This window comes from Prosopis cineraria, unplaced genomic scaffold, assembly GCF_029017545.1.
Source record: "Prosopis cineraria cultivar Desert tree isolate PC_DT_omini unplaced genomic scaffold, ASM2901754v1 PC3, whole genome shotgun sequence".
Classification (NCBI taxonomy): Eukaryota; Viridiplantae; Streptophyta; class Magnoliopsida; order Fabales; family Fabaceae; genus Prosopis; species Prosopis cineraria.
Genome location: NW_026555334.1, coordinates 33,249,154 through 33,271,854, shown reverse-complemented (window position 1 = coordinate 33,271,854; position 22,701 = coordinate 33,249,154). Strand labels below are relative to the sequence as shown.

General features: G+C 35.9%; 3 protein-coding genes across 3 annotated transcripts; 1 reads left to right on the top strand and 2 right to left on the bottom strand.

Moving 5' to 3' along the window:
* Positions 1 to 2,925: 2,925 nt before the first annotated feature.
* On the top strand, positions 2,926 to 12,733 carry LOC129306599 (structural maintenance of chromosomes protein 4). Its single transcript, XM_054947274.1, has 28 exons — positions 2,926 to 3,207; positions 3,537 to 3,626; positions 3,776 to 3,877; positions 4,002 to 4,178; positions 4,261 to 4,391; positions 4,661 to 4,739; positions 4,814 to 4,971; positions 5,067 to 5,142; positions 5,279 to 5,407; positions 5,485 to 5,629; positions 6,353 to 6,483; positions 6,765 to 6,917; positions 7,028 to 7,217; positions 7,889 to 8,022; positions 8,783 to 8,941; positions 9,320 to 9,628; positions 9,706 to 9,882; positions 10,017 to 10,100; positions 10,178 to 10,387; positions 10,503 to 10,592; positions 10,681 to 10,802; positions 10,879 to 11,034; positions 11,112 to 11,219; positions 11,300 to 11,360; positions 11,813 to 11,947; positions 12,056 to 12,143; positions 12,244 to 12,316; positions 12,415 to 12,733. Exons 1-28 carry the CDS (start codon positions 3,064 to 3,066, stop codon positions 12,533 to 12,535), a joined length of 3,732 nt encoding a protein of 1,243 aa, XP_054803249.1. The 5' UTR covers positions 2,926 to 3,063; the 3' UTR covers positions 12,536 to 12,733.
* A 146-nt stretch (positions 12,734 to 12,879) lies between these two features.
* Positions 12,880 to 15,937, bottom strand: LOC129306600 (aquaporin NIP2-1-like). Its single transcript, XM_054947275.1, has 5 exons — positions 15,767 to 15,937; positions 15,384 to 15,608; positions 13,546 to 13,740; positions 13,371 to 13,432; positions 12,880 to 13,276 (listed from the first exon to the last, which is right to left on the bottom strand). Exons 1-5 carry the CDS (start codon positions 15,896 to 15,898, stop codon positions 13,009 to 13,011), a joined length of 882 nt encoding a protein of 293 aa, XP_054803250.1. The 5' UTR covers positions 15,899 to 15,937; the 3' UTR covers positions 12,880 to 13,008.
* A 1,250-nt stretch (positions 15,938 to 17,187) lies between these two features.
* LOC129305526 (aquaporin NIP2-1-like) lies at positions 17,188 to 18,621 on the bottom strand. Its single transcript, XM_054945530.1, has 5 exons — positions 18,481 to 18,621; positions 18,028 to 18,252; positions 17,705 to 17,899; positions 17,559 to 17,620; positions 17,188 to 17,464 (listed from the first exon to the last, which is right to left on the bottom strand). The coding sequence occupies exons 1-5, from the start codon at positions 18,619 to 18,621 to the stop codon at positions 17,188 to 17,190; spliced, it is 900 nt and encodes a 299-aa protein (XP_054801505.1).
* Between the last annotated feature and the right edge of the window lie 4,080 nt (positions 18,622 to 22,701).

Genomic DNA, 22,701 nt, shown 5'->3' with positions numbered 1-22,701 from the left:
TATAGCCTGTGTAGAGCGCCTGAAATTTAATTTATAAAATAGTACTATTTTCTTATAATCAAAGTTTACATTAAAAGGTAGCTTAGCCTATAACTCCTCCACTTCTGATTAGTGATAAACTCCTCAATAATCAACAAGAAGCTCAGTGTTAACTAATAAATCTGATATGAAGACATTTTTTAGTGAATAGCATCGCTAAAAATAAAATTTAAAAGATAAAAATAATAAACTCAAACAATTAAAACTTAATTGATGAGATAATAATTCAATATAATAAATTTAACAAATATGTAAATCTTAATCATAACCATAAAAAGAGATGAATTGAAATTATTTTATGCTATAATGCATTCTTGAAGAAAAACAAATTATTCATATGTTTTATTTTGTCATGGTTGAAGAAAAATAAATTATTCATATATAAATCAAAGTACTACACTTACTAACTAAAATCATTGAAATTTCAAATACTCAAGTTAATTAAAAATTTAGAAATTTCAAATACTCAAGTTAATATGAAATATGACCATGATTTCTAAATCTCTCTCCTAAAATATCATTTCTTGCAGTTTAGATGTTGCTAGAATAAATTAAGTCAATGAGAATAGGACTCGGAGAAGACCAAGCTAACAGAAGGTTCAAATTACTGGATTCAGGGACAATCCTTTATGTGATATGTCTATTGATTGATTTATTGTATTATATTGCATAGAGTGCAATAAATGCATAAAAATATTTGCTGAGGACAAGTCAATTATTCTAACTGCTGGTTGTGTTAAATGAGGCTAAGTTTAGGATTGGTAATGCTCCTAAAGAAATCATTGTACCTTGTGACCTCACATCTCTTTTCTACTTGGGGAAATATGTTATTTAATTTCTCATTTCATTAGCTAAACACTCACTACTATAGAGTAAGAAGCAAATTGTATGATTTACAGAGCAATTCTTCCAAACAAGAATTGAAATAATTTCTACATGAAACTTTTGCCTTCTCTTTGTTGAGTAGATATCATATTTTTATATTGAAATTGAAGAGGAATCCTTCTATTCTTGAGAATAAACCTTTATTAAGTGTTTTAGAGTTCTACCACTTTGGTTTTATGCCCTCATGGCACTTGTGATCTTGGGTGTATATGCTCTCTAAAATGAAAACAAAAAAAATTGGTAAGCTCAACAAAATTTATAACATATAGAAGAACATAGATTTCAAAAATAAGAACATGTTACTAGGTTAAGTTTAAGCTGCATGAGAAACTCTCTAGCCATAGATCCTTCTACTTGATACTTAGCACCTAAACAACATTTTTCACTATGCAAGGAGACTAAGGAGATGTTTAGCCAAGGCACAAATAGCATAGCATCCATCTTCGTTCGGACAAGAGGACCAAGCCCACAGGTATATAGTATAATACTGCGATTTGTAGAGTGTGAATAATTTTAATTTCCACTCTATTGAGCTGCAAAATAATGTCTGGTATATCAAGAAACTCTGGTGCATCTCTTTGTTACAGGGCAAAGTTGGATGACAATGCTAGACTGTTGGATTTCGTTGAAAAACTGGAGGCAGCTTGCATTGGAGCTATAGAGTCAGGGACGATGACCAAGGATTTGGCATCACTATGAATCCAAGTGAGTTACTTATAATAATATTACCATAACATGACAAATGTGTTATGCATATTTACACTTATGCTTGACATTACTGACAACAACGCTGTGCGGACTCATTTTTGCAAGTAGCTAGGGTTTTAAGGGAGCAATATCTGAACACAGGAATTCATCGATGCTGTGGCAAACGAACTGAGAGCAAGACTTTGTGCTTAGGCTTGATTGCACTTGATGGTGTTTAAGTGGATGATTGTACTTCAATTTTTTTTTGGGTAAAAGACTATATTCAAATTTTATTTTAAATTCATTTATAGTAATAATATAGTATTAAATAAATATAAAAATCACGCTAATATTAATTATAAAAACAAGTTAATTGAACAAGTTTTTTTTGTTTGGTGTTCTCAAAACATGTTCGAAGAACAATTAATCAAACAAAGTTTTTACATATATATTTTTTGTTTTTAGATATAATTTTTAGAATAATCATACAAAAAGTTTTTTTTTAATTTTTTTATTTTCAGAACATGTTTTATAGAATACCGATTCTTGAAATAATAAAATTATAAAATTGACACAATAATGCATTCACATGCAATAAGAATCATGGGCTGTACTGTTTGGCACAACGCAAGTTTCTATAGATTTTTCACAGTTTATATGACATTGATATTATATGAAAAAAATCAATTTTCAGCAGGCTTTACAGTACAGTCCAGCACCTCTACTTTATATATGAAAAAAATTATATACTTAATTTTATATATTTAAAGTGTTTATTTTTAATTAAATCAAAATATGTGTATTTTTTATAAATTATTTATTTTATAATAAATTCTTGTTATTAATATTATTAATACATTATATTACACATATCTTGATTTTATTATAAAATATATTAAATATATAAGGCTAAATATATAAATCTTGCCTTTTATATATTTTCCATCCCTTCTTAATTAAAACATTTTTTTAATTAATAGCTCTAATGTATTTTTTATCTATTTTTCTATATTTATTGATTTTTAGGTAACATATCATATAGTCCATATCTGTTTTATTAAAATATTGAAATCTTAAAAAGTCTCAATGATGATATTAAAAAAAATTTAAAAATCAGAATAAAATCCACAAATCGGGTTGAAACAGTGCCAGACGGCCGACATATTGTCCGTGGCCTCGCCCTATTGTGCTAACTCGGCCCAGTACATTGCACAGGGCCGAGTATAAACTACTTTGGGCCTCTAGGTCCATTTACTGAAAATTTAAAAGTCGACATCATTGTGTTCCCGCTAAAACACTCCCGCTATCCATCGAATGACCAAAAAAACCTCGTCCTCACAGAAATTTCCGAAGAAACGGTGAGATTATTTTCTTCCTTCCGGTAAAATTCAATTTCGAATTCTGCGGAGTGCATTGAAGGCTTCAGGGTTCTGAGTTGACTTGGAATTGGAAATGGAACCGCAAGAAGAGGTGATGGCTGATGGCTCTGACTCAGTCCCTGGAGGATCCAGACGACCCAGGCTCTTCATCAAAGAAATGGTTATGAAAAACTTCAAATCTTATGCCGGCGAGCAACGAGTTGGCCCGTTCCACAAGGTTTTGCATCTCTTCTCGTCTCTTTCATGTTTAACCAAACACCTAGGGTTTTCATTCGTTTCTTCAATTGTTTCCGTGTAAATGGAAATTTCGCTCGGTGGCCGCAGTTTCACGGCGATGAACTTGATCATAAGTATAATAACACTCCATTTAGCTACGTATCAGGTCACGTTGTCTAGTCTCCGTCAAAATTTTGCATCTTTAGGAAGCTAAAGAGGCATCCTTATGGGGCTTTCAATGTGGTTTCTCGCAAATCATATGAGCATAAAAAAGGTTCTGTTTCCACTTCTACAATTTTAACTCTTTTTCCCACCCATCCTGGGCTTCAGAGCTTTTCGGCTGTGGTTGGACCCAATGGGAGTGGAAAAAGCAATGTGATCGATGCCATGCTATTCGTGTTCGGTAAGCGAGCCAAGCAGGTGTGTATCTGTGACCTTATCATCATCGTTGTGCTTTAACTTTTTCCTATAACGGTAGAAATCAATGAAGCGTTCAATCGTTTATAATTTTTTTTTTCCCGTTATTTTCTGTTATTTCACTCCGTCATCTGTGAACTCTATATTTGCAGATGCGACTGAATAAAGTTTCGGAGCTTATCCACAATTCTACAAATTACCAGAACCTGGATAGCGCAGGGGTTTCTGTTCATTTTCAAGAAATCGTTGATTTGGTGCATATTTTTATCATGATTCTGATTTTTCTCCCCCAATATTCTCCTCCTATTTATTACACTAAAAAATAAATGATGAGGCACAGCTGACGTAATCCAACGACTAAATTATTGCACCATCCAGGATGGGGAAACATATGAGGCTGTTAAAGGAAGTGATTTTACAATCACTAGGGTGGCTTTCCGCGATAACTCATCAAAATATTACATTAATGATCGCGTCAGTAATTTCACTGAAGTTACCAAGAAACTCAAGGGCAAAGGTGTTGACCTTGACAATAACAGGTTTTTGATCCTCCAGGTCAGGAATTTGTTACATAGCAGTTTAATTTTTTAGAGATGCTTCTATCCATCTCTCAGGAAGTTGATCTTCTTGTTTTCAGGGTGAAGTTGAGCAAATTTCACTTATGAAACCAAAAGCTCAAGGACCGCATGATGAGGGATTTCTAGAATATCTTGAAGACATCATCGGAACCAACAAATATGTTGAGATGATTGATGAATCATATAAACAGTGAGGACTCTTGTTCTATTTCAATGAACAATAATTGAGAACATGTGACCTTCTTAATCATCACAAAAATTTACGCTTACATGTGGCTGCTTTTGTATAATTGGATTTTCTGGAGTTTCATACAAATTAATTTTCATGCAACCTTCCTATTGTTTATCTTTTCGTGGGAATGATTTATTATTATTTTCTATGTTGATACAGTGATTAATTATATTTTAGCTTCCAACTCAGGATTTCTAATGCCTGCAATGATATTGTTGATATTTTAGGTTAGAGCTTCTAAATGAAAGAAGATCAGGAGTGGTACAAATGGTTAAGCTAGCTGAGAAAGAAAGAGATAGCTTGGAGGTATGAATATAAAGCGGCCACGTTCATTTGTTGTTTGATGTCAGAACAACATTTAAAGGTTTTTCTTGGGACAGGATGTGAAGAATGAAGCAGAAGCATACATGCTGAAAGAGTTGTCTCTTCTAAAATGGCAAGAGAAGGCCACACAGTTGGCTTATGAAGATAGCTCTGGAAAAATAGAGGGGCTACAAGGAAATATTTCTAGCCTTGAAGAAAATCTCAAGAATGAAAGGTGAATTTAGTTTTTGACCGGTAACTAACTTGTGTTTTGTGCATATGTAGCTGAAAATATGTTTTCTTCATTAAGAATTTGATGTGTGATGCCAGGGGCAAAATTCAAGAAAGTAAGCAAACTTTGAAAGAGCTTGAAGATAAGCACAACAACTATATGAAACGACAAGAGGTTTGAATGAAATGGATATAATTGATATCAATTTGCTCGACATGATGTGCCCATATTTATATTTTTTAATGTATGCACTTATGATCAAGCATGCAGGATATCTTTTGGTCAATTTTTCTTTCATTTTGTTGAGCAGGAGCTGGATAATGATATGAGGAAGTGTAAGGAAGAGTTCAAGGAGTTTGAGAGACAGGATGTTAAGTATCGGGAAGATTTTAAGCACTTGAATCAAAAGATCAAGAAACTGGCTGATAAAGTTGAAAAGGTAAGAAGAAGGTGTAGTTTACTGCACCCGATAGTATCCACGAACGGTGCAGCTTATTCATTTGTTTTTTATTTCAGGATTCATCAAAAATTGAAGGCCTAGTGAAGGAGTGTGACGAATCAACTAATTTGATACCAAAACTTGAGGATGCTATTCCAGGGCTGCAAAAATTATTACTGGATGAGGAGAAGGTTTTAGAGGAAATCAAAGAAAGTTCCAAAGGTAGAGGCCTGTTGTTTTCAATTTCAAGAAATTGGAAGGTTCTTTTGTGTTTTGATCAAACTTTGTTGAAGCTGTGATACACCTGAATTAATCATGCCTTCCATTATTTTTATTGATCCTCAACATTCCTTTTTGCTCTAAAATTCTAGGTTTGGGCTCTCAAACTTTTTGTTTAGCAGATCATTATTCATAAGAGAGTCATTGCTTTGTGCTGTTTCAGATTTGTTGATACTATAGTTGTGTCTTGATTTTGATTAATGGAGGATGGAATCATGGCAATGAACTGTTCTGGTTTTTCAGTTTGAATCATCAGTATGTTGTTATAGTATAGCTGTGAAGGGGGTTTGGCATAATTTGCTGATTTTGACACTGACATTGATATCAGCATGCGTATGATTGTTTTGTCATATAATATGAGCCAGCAACCCATTGATAGAAATTATTTTCTTTGAGTTTTGTTTGTGCAGAAGTGGCCTCTAAATTTGATTTCGTTTGCTTGTTCAGAATTCCTGAGATTCCTAATAGGCTTCTTTCCTATATCAGATCTTTCCCTTTTCATTTCAGTCTTTTGGGTGGTGAAGGATGGTCTTTGCTCTCTTTTTTATTAGTTATTGCATAACCTGGAATGCTATATGCAGTAGTGGTGTTTGTTTCTAGATTTTTCATGTTTTTTTTTTTCCTTTGCTTTGTTGGTCAAATTTATTGTTATTGATTGGCAAGCAGCTGAAACTGAGAGATATCGCTTGGAGCTTGCCAAAATTCGTGCTGAGCTAGAACCTTGGGAGAAAGATTTGATAGAGCACAAAGGGAAACTAGAAGTTGCATGTACAGAGAGCAAGCTTTTGAACGAAAAGGTGTTTTTTCTGCTTTCTTTCTTTTAACTACCTCTTGTGAGAAAGCTCACTACCATGGCAATTCGTTTTCTCTTTGCTTGAAAGAAAGTATCAATGGACATTGATAAAAAATCAGAGTTCCTTGTCTACGTTTTTCCTTAAAAAACATAACTTTTCTATTTGATATGTAAGTGATGAACTTAAGCAGGAGGCACGAATGTATGCTTCACCTTCAAATACCTTTTCTGACCAGAATTCATCTTATTTAATAGTAGATTGAAGGTAATTTTTTATTCTTTCAGCATCAAGCTGCCCGTGGTGCTTTTGAAGATGCTAAAAACCAGATGCAAAGTATATTGGAAACAATTAAAATAAAAAGTGGGAGTATTGCTCAAATACAGAGTGATATAAAAAAGAACAAGCGTGAAGCATCAGAAGCACGTCAAGAAGAACAAGTTTGTGCTTTTCCTTTCTTAATTCTAGCTTTGTAAGATTCACACTTTTCCTTTCTTAATTCTGGGTCATTAATATTTTTGCATTTGGTGATATGGATGGTCTTTTTAAGAAATGCATCAAAGAACAAGATGCACTGATTCCTCTCGAACAAGCTGCTAGACAAAAGGTTGCGGAACTAAAGTCTATTATGGATTCTGAGAAGAGTCAGGGATCAGTTTTAAAAGCAATCTTGAAAGCAAAGGAGACCAAACAAATAGAAGGAATTTATGGCCGCATGGGTGATTTAGGTGCTATTGATGGTGAGTTTTTTCAACTGTTTTCCCAAGCTTCAGTCTTTTTTTATTCACATTCTCCTGGTTTTTTAAAATACTATTCTTGTTTTTTAAATTCACAAGACTGATCTGAGTTATAGTAATCATTTTATGAGGATGAGGATATATTTATCCTATTTTATTAAATTGAGATCAGCACAAGTTTTCTAGGGCTTGCCTGCTGGGATAAATGTGATAGAGTAATGGTTTAAACTTAGGCCAGCCTGTTGGGCCTCGTGGTTTGGTTCTTACTTATTAGGTATGATCCCATTAAAGACTTGCTTGGTCTTTCACTAAAAAAGAGGACATGATTTGCTTGTTTCATATATAATTTAATAATTTAATGACTAGTATTATTCTCCATGCTATGCACAGAATTTAGCACAAGCTAGTTACAATTCACAAGTCAAATGGCTTCCCATGACCTTTTTATATGTATAAAAATACACACACAGAGCAAGCTTATGCTTGTCCTGTCAATAAATTGCGAAGTACATAGGATGACAATAGCTCTAGGAAAATGAGATCTGTTGTTGTTATTCAGTTTTCCTATTAAAAATTTTAATATGTTCCATTTTTTTAAGATAAAACATGTAACCAAACTTTCATCTGATCAACGCATGCCAATATATTGACTTCTCATAAACCAATCATTGCAGCGAAATATGATGTTGCTATATCAACAGCATGTCCTGGACTTGATTATATCGTGGTAGAAACGACCAATGCAGCACAAGCATGTGTTGAGCTACTTCGAAGAGAGAATCTTGGCGTTGCAACTTTCATGATATTGGTATTGTCTATAGTATTTTTAGTGGTTTTTGGTATCTTGAGTAGTGTAGATAATATTTTTTCCCCCCCTCTTTAAGCTGGGCTCTCTGCTGGTATCGTAGATTTTATGGGGAAAACAGATGAATTTATGGTTATGACTTTATTATGCATCCTTATTTAGTTCCTTTAACAGTTTTGTTCCAATTCACAGGCCTTTGCTAGTTTAGACTTGAGACCAGGGGCTATTCAATCTACTCATTATACCTTAAATAAATGACCAACCAACTTCAATGTAGCTTAATTTTTTTCTCCCTAAGCCAAAGTGAAGATTCCGACATCCACCTCCCCCACCCCCCCAAAAAAAAAAAACCAAAAAAGAGTGAAGATCAATACGTAGATGGATATGTTAAACTGACATATTTAATGATCTGAATCTCAGCTCTGTGGACGGGGCAAATGAAATTTTGAACTAACAGAAGGCTGCCTTCAAGAATGTAATACTTACTATTGGTTAATTTATAAGGTTATAAAGGAAAGCCCACTCATGGAAGCAATTTAATTCTGAGTAGGGGAATGGAAGCAAGCTGGGCCACCTTTTTAAATGAAGCTTATGTTTCAATTGATCACAGTGCACTCGTGATTGAATACAAAATCATAGTGACCAATCATATCTCAGTTTGTTCTAATGGTTTTGATTTACTTTGTTCAAATTTTTTGTATATACTGATTTTACTTGATTTTTTCTTTTTAATAGTTGTAAAGGACATTGTTTTTGTCTCCAGGAGAAGCAAGTTGATCTTCTTCCAAAGCTGAAACAGAATGTAAGCACCCCAGAAGGAGTTCCACGCCTTTACGATTTAGTGAAAGTTCAAGATGAGAGAATGAAACTTGCTTTCTTTGCAGCACTAGGCAACACAGTTGTAGCTAATGATCTCGACCAGGTCAGGATCCATTTCTTAATCGATTTTCTCTGCTACTACTATCTTGAAATTGTAACGTCTAGTTTCATCCGTGAAAATTCCTTCTACATACTTGCTGACATGAGTCTCTGGTTTAGACTTTTGGCTGATAAGCAAATTTTGTTGCTTGGTCAATCTTTATTACTCTGAATTAGCTTGCATGTTTATACCGTGAAGTTCATTAGCAACTCAAAAAAAAGGAGATAATAATTATTTCCTAGGGCTTACTGTTGTTATGCCATGCTCGTGCTGAAGTATGCAGCTGGAACTTATGTCTCACAGTATATTTTCATCTTTTTTTTTTTTTCTATTTTGAGTGAGAAAAAATGAAGTGACATGTTTTGCCTCCTCTAATTGAAGGCAGCACGTATTGCATATGGCAGAAACAATGATTTTCGCCGAGTTGTTACTCTAGATGGTGCACTTTTTGAAAAATCTGGAACAATGAGTGGTGGAGGTAGTAAGCCACGCGGTGGTAAAATGGGGACATCAATTCGAGCCAGCAGTGTGTCTGTAGAAGCTGTTTTAAATGCTGAGAAGGAATTGTCTGAGATGGTCGATTCATTAAATACCATTCGCCAAAGGATCCTTGATGCAGGGCGGCGATACCAGGCCTCAGAGAAAGCTGTTACAGCCTTGGAAATGGAATTGGCTAAAGCACAGAAGGAGGTAATGCTTGTTTCACATTCTGAGAAGGGTACAATATTTGGATTGATGTCACACATTGAGTACTTTTTCCTCAACAGGTTGACAGTTTAAATTCACAACATAGTTATATTGAAAAACAACTTGCTTCTCTTGAGGCTAGCTCACAGCCAAAGAAGGATGAGCTTGACAGATTGGAACAGCTGAAGAAGATTATTTCTACTGAGGAATTGGAAATTAGTAAGCTTACCGATGGGTCTAAACAGCTGAAGGAAGAGGTTGGTTGGTTTCTTGTTTTTGTTCTTGTGCCTATCTGGTTTTGCGCTTGATTTTATTTTAGTGTGATTGATTCTTGAAAACTGGACTTTACTTATTTTCATGCTCATCTATCCTTAACTTTGCTTATTTTTAGGCTTTGAAGCTTCAGAGAAATATTGAAAATGCTGGGGGTGAAAGATTGAAATTACAGAAGTCAAAGGTCGAGAAAATTCAATCAGTAAGCATTTACTACTTTGATAATAATCTTCAGATAAATTTGATGTATTGTCTGTGCTAATGGCATCCAATTACTAGGATATTGATAAGAGTAATTCAGAGATTAACCGGCACAAAGTCCAAATAGAGACAGGACAAAAAATGATTAAAAAGTTGACTAAAGGAATTGAGGAATCTAAAAAGGAGAAAGAACGGCTAGGTGAGGAGAAGGAGAAATCAAAAGCTACCTTCAAAGAAATAGAACAGAAAGCATTTGTGGTGCAAGAAAATTTCAAGAGAACACAAGAGGTTTTCCCTTTTTCCTTCTTATGGTCATATAAAGTTGTATTGACACGATAATATGTTGACTAAACAATGCAACATATCTTTTCCTGTTCATTGATGTACTACTGATGCTGTACAGATGTTGGAAAAGCATAGTGAAGTCTTGGATGAAGCAAAGTCTGAGTATGATAAGGTGAAGAAAACAGTAGAAGAATTGCGTGCTTCTGAGGTACTTTCTCTTGTGGATGTTTTCTTTTGATTTCATGTCACTCGGTGTCGGTAGTGTGAAATTTATGATGGTAGTGATAATTTCCCAGGTTGATGCTGATTTTAAATTAAAAGAGATGAAGAGAGAATACAAGGAATTGGAAATGAAGGGGAAGGGTTACAAGAAAAGACTTGATGAATTGCAAACAGCTCTTAAAAAGCATCTGGAACAGTATGTTATTTGGTAATTATATGGGATATATTGTCTTACATTCTCAACGTTTTCTGAGATTGTAAATTGGTTGCAGAATTCAGGTTGATTTGGTGGATCATGAGAAGGTCCAGGCTACAATGACTGAAAATAATATTAATGAAGCTTGTGATCTGAAAAGGGCCCTTGAAATGGTTGCTTTGCTGGAAGCACAGATGAAGGAGATGAATCCAAATCTTGATTCAATTTCAGAGTATGAGTTTGCAAGTTTGTTTCGTTTACTATCTTTCCTTCTGAACTTGCATTGATGGACTTGCTTTTGATTATTAGATATCGTAAAAAGGTATTGCTGTACAATGACCGGGTTGAGGAACTTAACAAAGTCACTCATGAGCGTGATGATATTAAGAAACAGTATGATGAATGGAGGAAGAGAAGGTCTGCAAACTCTTTATTTGTTCTTTGTATTCACTTTATCTCTCCTTTTGTGACAATAACAGCTGAATTTGTTATTTCAGATTGGATGAATTTATGGCAGGATTTAATGCCATATCTTTAAAGTTGAAAGAAATGTATCAGGTTTTGGATAATCTCTCCTCTCTCCTTCCCTCCCTCTCACTCTTCCACTCGCACATGCAAAATATTCAAACCCTTCTTATGTAACAAGGAAAAAAGATATGTTTGATTTCCCATATTCCTTAGTTTAAATTTTTATACTTTGTAAATTCTATTCCAGTTCCTTTGACCCTTATTCCCACAAGTTGGCATGATTTGGATGCCAATCTGATTTTGCGTTGCTGGCAATATGGTTCTGGATCTAGAACTTCCATTTTCATGTCTGGTTTAGTTTCTTTTTCAGAATTTTCCAATCATTGCTCCTTTATCCATGGATCTGTGTTTTTTTTTTTTGGGGGGTTCTTGTTTGTTTATGCTTCATTGAACTGTCTTTCTCTCCATGCTTAGTATCGTGTGCACACACCTTGTAGGGTTATGATAATTAGCACGTAATTCCTCCCCTGTTTTTTTTGCAGATGATCACACTTGGAGGTGATGCAGAGCTTGAACTTGTGGATTCTTTGGATCCTTTCTCTGAAGGCGTTGTGTTCAGTGTTAGACCGCCAAAGAAAAGCTGGAAGAATATTGCGAATTTATCAGGTGGTGAAAAGGTTAGTTGTCAAACTTGTTGGCACTTAAGCTCTGATTTGATTCAAATTAGAAGGATTGCAAATTATATTTTCTTGAGCATGTTGTTAAAATTTTTCTTTGACTAGCAGACTCTTAGCTCATTGGCGCTTGTTTTTGCTCTTCATCATTATAAGCCTACCCCACTTTATGTAATGGATGAAATCGATGCTGCTCTGGGTACTTTTTATTAACCTTGTTGCTAAATTGATTAAATGTGTTCTTCATTGGCAACTTCATTTGCAATATAATTGATTTAACGAGTTATTTGATGTGCTAGACTTCAAGAATGTATCTATTGTGGGGCATTATGTAAAGGATAGGACTAAGGATGCCCAGTTCATTATCATAAGGTTGGTTTGGTGCTCACCTTAAGCTTTTATCTAGGATGATTATTGGTACAGCTGATGATAATTACTGTACTTACCATGTTATGTTTTGCCTTGAGCAGTCTCAGGAACAATATGTTTGAGCTGGCAGATCGACTAGTTGGGATTTATAAAACTGATAATTGCACCAAGAGCATTACTATCAATCCAGGAAGTTTTGTGGTATGTCAAAAAGCTGCTTGATGGATTTGTCACTAATGATGTTGGATAGGAGATGCTTCATTATACTGTCTCATGTACTAGTTTTGCATAATATTGCATTATTGTTGTTTATTTATAAGTGCTCTCCTTGCTGTAACATATTACTGCTGTATCTGACTTTTTCCCATAGTATGAACCTATGGGAACATAAATGAAAGATTGCTTCATCTGATTTGTAAACTCTTGCATGTAATTGAAAAGTTGGTTTCTTATCTATTGGTCGTGTCAAGTTCAAATTAAACATATAATTATACCTATTAAAGTTGGATTTGTTATGCGTTAGAAAATTATGCTGGGTATTCTGAGTTAGGACAAGTGTTGCTCCCTAAGGTGTAAAGGTATGCAGAACGTATTTCATCAGTATATAGTACCTAAATGATCAATGTCTTCAAGAATTGAATGATACTATTGAGAGATCCTTTAGTATCTAGTATTGAGGGTGCTGTGGCTGGGTTTTATACATTTTCACTCATAATTTGTGGGCTGTCTTTGTTTTTAACTTTCCTAGTTTCCCTATTCTTTGAGCGTAGCTCCAATGGGAATGATAGCAGTGAAGTGGCCAAAGCTGACTCATCTGTCTCTTTAATAGTAATGTAAGACCATGCTCCCAAAAGTGCCCCAATAACTGGTCCAACCAGATAGACCCAAAGTCCTCTATAGGATCCGCTTGCTATGGCAGGACCTAGGGTTCTTGCTGGGTTCATTGATCCCCCTGATATTGGTCTGCATAACCAGCGAACCGCCACTCACAGCTTTAGCTATCTGTTTTAAGGGGAGCCTGTGGGTGTGTGGGTGTGTACAATGCCACTGTACTTACCCTGCAAGGATGCCTGCAATGAACACGGAAGAGCCTACTGCAACTCCTGCGAGCTCTCCAACCTGTTAAGTGAATGCATTGAAGTGTAGGTGGAATAATGTGAATTTTTGATGGGACTAACATGTGACGGTATAATGTGAAATGTTTTTATTTTTTAAAAGAAGCATGAGTTTACAGCTTTTGCATCAGTTGACACGGCGGAGGCGACGAACATCATAGTGAACGTTGCCACGATCTCCATGATAAGAGCTTGAACGTCACTTCCAGAAGGCGAGGTTGTCCCTAGCTGTGTTACTGGGTTCAATATCAGCCGCAATGTGAAAGAGGCAGAAACGGCTCCTGTCAATTGGGCTGCCACGTATAATGGGACCTGCATTGACAGTAATGGGTGATTCATTATTTGAGGGTATGCCCTAGAACCCTACAACAGTAGACCCGTAAACAAAAATCGGTCAGTTCAACTTCTACAGGAAACTTTTGGGGCTCTACCTCCTGAACCTCCATGAACAAAGACTACAACTGACTTTCCTTCTGGTTCTAAATTTAACACGTTCTTGGATCCCCAGAAAAGAAATACAATCCACCTGTGAAACTGATTCCAAAAGTGTGCTAAAAAAAATTCATACTGATCGTTATTTTTTGGCTATTCGGTTGAGCAAAAGGGACGTAATAATAATAATAATAATAATAATGTAAAAATGTATCAAATGATACCGGCTTTTTCCCCCTTCGGAATTACAAAACAGGCGTATTTTCACATTTATAATTACAGGATAACGTGGATATGCACGGTCGTGTGGAAGATATAAGCCCATGTTCGAGGCCCATCATTGGATCTTTCCCTTCCAATGATCATAAAAACATGTGGCAAATTTTCGCTCTCTATGTACACCACAGGAAAAAAGATTGTCGCTTTATAATTATTAATATATTAATTTATTATTTGAAATATTTGGTGGGTCAGCCGTCAATACGTTGATGGAGCCTCATGCAGTGGGGCCATCCTGGTCGGACGTGGACCTAAACAAAAACGAAGCGACGTTACCCCCAACTCATATCGATTGGGCAGAGGCAAATCTACTGTCAACCACTAATGTTTAGAGTATGTTTGGCGTGGGGTTTTGGAGAGGAGAAGAGGGGAGGGGAGGAAAAATGCTTCCCTCCCTCATTTGATTAAGAAATTTAAAAAATGAGGGGAGGCAAAATTTCTTTGAGCTAAATATCTGAACTAATTTGCCCTCATTTTTTTGCTTAAATTTCAGTAATGTCATTTGTAAAATAAACCCTTGTTTTTGCTTGCTATCATCATTCGCCACCTCCGACAGTGTTATTACCTTCGACAGTGTTCTTCAAGCGTAGGTTATCTTTAGGGACCCATGGAGCAACCTAAACAATGTCCACCATGAGTTTTATGGATCTCCTGATTATAATTCAATTTAAACAAGAAAAAATCAATCAATCAACGTTCGCGATTCTAATTTGAGGAATTTGTGATGAAGAAGCTGGAGGACCAACTAGTTCACTTCACTTAATTTCAATTTAATTTACGGTCCACACAAACTAGAAAATCAAACATAATTAATAAAAAAAGCCATCACTATTCTGGATATAAATAAGAAATCATCGTCATTCATTGAAATTATATATAGTTATTACTTATTTAATCAAATGATTGTCCATTATAAAAAAATTAGCGAAAATTAATCTACATAAGATATTAAGATGGAAGTAAAAAAAAAAAAAAAGAGTTAACATCTAAGGGTATAATATTAAATTAGTTATTGCCTTATCTTTCCTCTCCTCTTAAACCAAATAAAATATCATTAGAAACCTCTCCCGGTAACATAAAAACTCTCTCCATCCGTTCCCTCCCTTTCTCCCAAACCAAACATAGCTTTAGATTCAACCAGTGAGCATATTACATACCCCCCCAAAAACAACCCATCTACGTTGAAAAATTCTACCATCACAGACTCAAATTGCAGAGATTGATAGTAAACATGTAGTAATGACCTGTTTCCATGGAAAATGTCTCACGGCGGCGAAGGCAAACGAGACTGCTGGGTTCATGTGAGCACCAGAGATGTGCCCGATAGCATAGATCATCACAATCACAATGAATCCTCCTGCAAGTGAAGCTCCTAGTTTTGATATTTTCTGTTCATCAAATGCATTCAGGGCAGCAGCCCCACTTCCCACAAACACCAACAGATATGTTCCTATAATCTCTGCCAATACCTGTTATAATATAATAGATACATCAACCCAAACAACGGTGATATGTTCCACAAATGCACACCCCTGTAAATTCTTCTTCCCAAAGACAAGCAGAGATTAATATAATGGTGGTGTGGATGAGGCTATGCTATAGAACATATATAGATCGTTTCTATTACCTTTCTAAGAAAACCAGGAGGGTAATTTTCTGCAAGTTTTGCGAAGGGAAGAGGAAGAGCTCGCTCGTGGGTTTCTGGCTGTTCTCTTTCAGTAATCGATCTCCACACATTTTGACTTGTCGTCTGCATCATTGTTTAGAGGAAGCGATTTCTCATAAGTTTAGTCTGTAATTAGTGGCTCGCATGGAGATGGAAATATGATCAAAGAGTCCTTTTATAATGTCCAAGAGTGCCCCAAATGTTTGTTTAAGTGTTAAATTAGTTAGTTGGTCAAAAAAAAGTTTTAAATTAGTTAGAGTTATTCTAAAATCTAAACCTTGGTCACACGCCTAACTCCACTTGAATTGTGGTGTTCTTGTTTTGGGCTCTGCCTGCGCTTTTAAAATAATCCCCAACTAATAATCATGAAAATGATGTGGGGATTCGTTGTTGACATCTAGTAAGTTAGGCCGTCTGTTTAAAAATGTCACAATACAAATATTTTACTCAGAGATTTTTTTTTTTGGGGGTGAAATTTACTCAGAGAAATTTATAAGAGAGGGCGAAATGAAAACTTGTGAAGAAATAGTGACAGTCTTTGTCATTTTCTCCAACACAACATGTAATATTAACCATACCAAGCTTTCTCTCTCTCTCTCTCTCTCCCTCCCTCCCTCCCTCCCCACGGGTGTGACTGCCCCTAAACTCCACAACTTACCTCCGGGCTCTGGCCCTGATGTTACTATTAAAAAAAAAAAAAAGGGAAGGCGTTAACAGGGCAAAAATTAAAATATTCAAAGTAATCCTTCATCTTAAAATTGCTGGATTCCATGGTTTGCAAGTTAGGGAAGTATTTTCTGGACAAGTGTAAAATTTAGTAGTTGGTTCTTGCTCCTACTAAGTTTATTTAAGATCAGTAAAACTTTTGACACCATTTTTAAGTTCAAGAGGCTGGAAAGAAAACGAATATCAGCCAAAAAAAATAATAATAATAATAACGTGAGGGAAGTAGTTCTTTTTGTATTCAAAGATGCGCCATTTTTTTTTTAAATTAAAAGATGCCAAATTTACTTTTCACCAATTTCCCTTGAATTAAGGTAACGTTTCCAAGTCCAACGAGAAATTCCGACTTTGCATTGAAAATGAGATCACTTTTTTGCCAACTAATACAAAACTATACTGTCTCAAATAGGTAGAACAGATCCTATGAAACAGGAAGATTGTGCAGAAGGTGAAGTAGAGTGTTTAATTTTTTTTTTTTGCCCCATTTTCCCTTTTCCTTTTATGTAGTAACATACCTCCGGAGATGAAGTGGCACCTATACCACTTCAGGGTATCTTTGAAGTTTGAATTAAGAGGATAAGTAATAATACAAGGGTTCGAGAGTAGGAAGTCCCTGAACTGAATATCTTGGAATTGTGGATGTTGCAGGTGACTAAGTTTTAAACACTGTTCGCGCGCAGGACGTGTGGATCGTCTTTCCCACCAACTTTCTCTGTTTCCTTATTCATGGAGCGTAGCTTGAATAGAAACGAATGTAGTTTAACGGGGGAAGAAGTAGCAGAGTTATCATTCTCCTTGATATTACTGTAACACCATGCCCCTAAAATGGCCCCAACGACTGGTCCAACCAGATAGACCCAAATTCCTTTATAGGATCCACTTGCTATTGCAGGACCAAATGTTCTTGCTGGGTTCATCGATCCCCCTGATATTGGTCTGCAAGTAACCAACAAAACAAAGTACCTTCAATGGCTTCAGTTCTCGTTAAAAGTATTTCGTATATTTTTTTTCAGTTTGTTACCGTACTTACCCTCCAAGGATGCCTGCTATGCACACTGAAATGCCTATTGCAACTCCTGCCAGCTCTCGAACCTGCTAATTATATAGATATACGCTTATGTGAAGGTGGTAAAGTACTATCATGTATCTGTTTATAAGTGCTGGGAATCATCTTACAGCTTTTGCATCAGTTGTGACGGCGCAAATCACGAACATGAGAGTGAAAGTAGCCAAGACTTCCATGACCAGAGCTTGAGCATCTGTTCCAGAAGGTGAAGTTGTTCCAAGCTCTTTTATAGGATGCAATAATAGCCGCAGCGTAAGAGAGGCCGAAATGCCTCCTGTCATTTGAGCTCCCACGTAAAACGGAACCTGCATTACAAGCCTAAGAGATTTATATCCGTGCATGGTTATTGGGCCGAGGCCGAGGCATGTCCTCCCTTGGAAAATATTGAGACCGCGGCTTAGAAAGTATCAAAATACATTATGAGTAGCAGTACCTGTTTCCATGGAAAATGGCCCAGAGCGGCGAAAGCTAAGGAGACTGCTGGGTTTATATGGGCCCCGGAGATGTGTCCGATGGCATAAATCATCACCATCACAATGAATCCTCCTGCAAGCGCAGCTCCTAGTCTTGATGTTTTCTGCTCGTCAAATGCACTCAGTGCAGCCGTCCCACTTGCCACAAACACCAACAGATATGTCCCAATTATCTCTGCCAATACCTGTTTTATTATTATATACTTCATCAACCCAAACGTTAATCGTCTCATGAACCCCTGATTCAGCATAACTCATACACAACATCATGTTCCCAAAACAACTTAAAAGCCAGTGCTTTTGCTAAATGTACAACTAAGCCTAAGAGGAACAGAGAGATTATATATATATATATAATATAATTGTGATGTGGATGGGTCTGTGCAATAGAGAGCACAGACCACTTCTGTTACCTTCCTAAGAAAACCAGGAGGGTAATTTTCTGCAAGTCTTGCAATGCAAAGACGACCAGCATAGTGCTTCTGGGTACCAGAGCTTTCCGGCTGATCTGTTTCAGTATTCAAGCTGCGCATGTTTTGACTCGTTCTCGACATCGTTGTTTAATTTAGTATAGGAGATATCTCACAAGTTTATCGTCTCACTTGATGAGTTGCTGCAGGGTAATGATTGGAGTGCCCATAATTTTATAATGCCCCACGGCCTCGCAGCCCCCATTTTTTGTTTGTATTTAAAAATTGAATCTGTTTGGTACTTGGTTTTCTTCAATTGATTATTTGCGATATTATAATTGGCGGCTCAAAGCCTCAACGCATGGATGGAACCTCATATTTTATTGAATGCTAATGGAAATGGACTCATGGTAAAATGGCACATAGGTATTGGCCTACGAAGCACAGGCATTGGTTATGCCTGGCTAACTCGATTCCACCAAGAAGCATATTACATCTACGACACTGAATTTGAAGAGCCCCTCGTATAGGTTGGAAAATCCGAGACGAGCTTGTCTGTTACTGAATTATGGTCCTAAGTAAATATGAACAGCATCGTTTAAAAACAAGCCTCGTCTCTATCAGGAATATATTGGGGATTGGTAATTACGTAGGACGACAATTCAATAAGATGCCCTCTTTAAGCAAATACTATATTTATTTAATACTACTTTTATATTCATATATTTAATATATTCCTTTTACCATATGGAAATAATGACAAAAGAAATTTGCTGAGATGCCTGAGAATCGGACGAGTCCAAATGGAAAAGTAGAAGTGTGAGTAATAGAAGTTTCAGTTAAGGGAGACTACTTAGAGATATTTGTAACATGTGGAAACTGGAATGTCAGCAATATGACCATGAGAATGTATTTCCGAAAGGTCAGATCCCAGAAATGAACTTGATACAAAAAGAGGGGGGGATTCCTGATGATACAGAATGAGTTAACCATCAGGAAAGAATTTCGAGCTACAGTATTTGCCAATTCATCAGCTAGCCTATTCATGCCTATAGCTGGTAATTTGTCAGATAAGCATGGCATTGCCAATAGTATCTTGTGCTCAGTGGCAACCAGGGACCGACCCCGCCCCCGGCGGTTGCTTGCCCCCACTGCTCACTTATCTCTTGTAAATTTTTAATTTTTACTCAAATAAAATAAATTTTGGCCCCCACTTCACAATTTATTTGCCATTTGAACCTCCTTAAGAAGTTTCTAGATCCGTCCCTGTGGCACCCACACTCCCTTGAAAGAGAAGGTTGTAGGTTCTTCATCACATATAGTAAAAGGGTGGGTGTGTGTGTCTTCTTTTTTTTTTGAAGGAGATCAAATATTTATATCATAATTGCAAACTGCACATCAGTTGGAGGAAAATCAAAAAGACGAGTGAATGAAAAACATATAGCTATCATATAAAGCGTAAAAAATTAAAATTTGTATCCTCAAAAGAAGGGGAAGAGAATACAACAAAAGTATTGACAATGGTAAAGCGTAAAGCGAGAGAGGAGTTGCTTGATGTCTTCAGAAATAACATTGTTTTAAAAGTTGCTCAGACTGGTTTGGAATATGGATTCCATCTTGCTTCAGATAGTAATTGTTGCAGTTGGAATTTGCATGTCCTCTTGTGCGGCCTAAATCCATTTTGGAAGTCCGGAAATGAAGGTCGAGTAGCCGCTCTTTGTTTGGTTCAGGAAACTGCAATCACGCCTCATCATAAGGAAGACCAAGATATTAACATCTAAAGTGTTCTGCTTTCTTCCTTTCCAGCATGGAGTTCCCAATCCTGCATACAAGAACCACAACCTAGATTTGTTGTGAAAGGGTAACTACATAGGCATGTGTGGGTGCTCGTACTTGATCCATTAAAAAAAAAAAAAAAGGACAGAATCACACTTAGGGCTCCTAGAAGCAGCAAAATTGCAGATAAGTCCCAATGGAATCTAAAATTGTTCTTAGGGTCCAAGGCCTCATTTGCAATTTTATTTTTAAGTAAAATGACTTATTTGCACCTCCTAAAATCTACCCATGCACACTATAAAACTCTCCTCATTTCATCACAAGACGTACTCTCAAAACCACCTTTTACCATGGGAATTAAGAATTAACCATCTTAGTTACCATACCATGGTAAATAGTAATCATTTGCAGTTAAGGAAAGCTAACTATACTAAAAAAGAAAAGACCCTAATTGAAAGGTCTACTATAGCAATTAAAATCAAACTCATAAGTTTTAAAAATATAAAATAGTATAAACAATATCAACTTAACTTGAAAAACTGTTAGAGTTTACAAAAAGAATTGGAACCCATCATAACAATCTTTGGGATCCCAAGTTTAATATCAACATCAACATGACTAAGCTCAAATTATTTCAAATTAGAGTTTGAAAAGTTCATGGAATATCTTTGAAATATTAAAAACCTTTTAAAAATAGACATTTAAAAATTAATTTTCCCAAAACAAACTCATTCGCCATGGCCAAGAGGTTTACTCACTGCGGCTAAGAAGCTTAAGGACATCTATCATGGCCAATGCAACAATGCACCACGGGGATCCCCTTTGTGTCATGCAACGCAACGAAGGCACTATCCATGGCAGTGAATTGCATAAAAATGACATCATTAGTGTTGCCAAGCCACAGCATCGAGGCAAACTTTTGACACACCCTGAGCCTCCGTTTGATGTTCGATTAGGGTGATCTAGGTGTTTCTAAAAAAATTAGATGGTAAGCTAGCTAGTGGCACTAGTTTCATTTCAAGTTAATGACACAACAAAAGTTGAACACCTAGAACCAAACACTCCTTTTTCACACTTAAATCCAAAATCTACACCAAGTGCCACAAGCCCAAACATCTACCCAGGCCAAGTCCTTAGAATTATCTATACAGTACACCAAACCACTAGTATATTGTACATATTTCTTCTAAACTCCTCAACCCCAATCTCAATAAAACCACAAGGGAGGTCACTATGACATAAATTCATGATTTAATCACTTTACAATCATTAAAAGTAATATCAATAAGTTCTAAACCTAGTTGCACCAATATTTAGGCCTTGACTAACATTTATGGCACACATAACAATGATAGGGTAATAAGTACATTCAACTATCACAATTAATATGTATTGGTGCAATAAATCAAAATAATTGTCTTAGTTGGCAATATATCATCATCAATTACACATATATATCAAAGAGACAGGCATATTGTAGTAATCTCATATTCATATGCCTTAGGTGCCTTCCCTTGACTTTCTTAGAGCTAGAACCTACAATGTGAAGTATAGGGGTGAATACAACTTATTAACCAAGGGAAGCTCTAAATCACACACATGAAAGTCAAATTAATATAAGCATGCATAATGGGCGAATAAATAACAATTAACATCAATGTTAACATAATACAATGCAATGCATAATTAACTACATCTCCAAACCTCTATCATTGCTAATTGAATCTAAAGGCTATACAATAATTAGGAGCTAAACCCATGTGACTGGAATAGCCTAAACTCTCTGATCATGAGCAGTGACCTAGCTAAGGCTCTACTCTCATTCTTAGACCATAGATTTCCTTATCTTGAATACAAGCATGTTACAAAACCCTATTACCAACTTTACTAATTGGAGTTTAAGAGTAAAACTTATTACTACCTTTGTTAGGTGGGGTTTAAGAGTATAGCAATATACCAAATATTGAGACCTCATAATATTAATGTAATCCATGTGAAAAACAATCAACTCTTCCTAGGGCATCCATGCACAATAACATTACTCAAGCATGCATAGATAATATAGACAAACTATCACAAGCATGCATGGGAAGCTTTACCATCTCATATAAAAATCTTTTAACATAATATGTTTTTAATGGAAAATTAAGAAAACCCCACTTCCATATATTTTTCTGAAACAATAATTGAGTTTATAATTGATTAAATTCACTTTAATCATGTTCACAAAACAAACTAAATCAATCTAATAGGAAATAACATAAGTTAAAGATTCCTTGATTACTTCAAACATTTAGAAATTCAAAGGTTACCCTTAATATAAATTGCTGCTCGAGCTAGGCTTGAGCTCAAAACTCCAGCAACAACAATAATCTACAATTATGAAAGACTAATATCATTAGAAAGCAACTAAATTCTTACTTCCAATTCCCAAAACTCATACTTTAA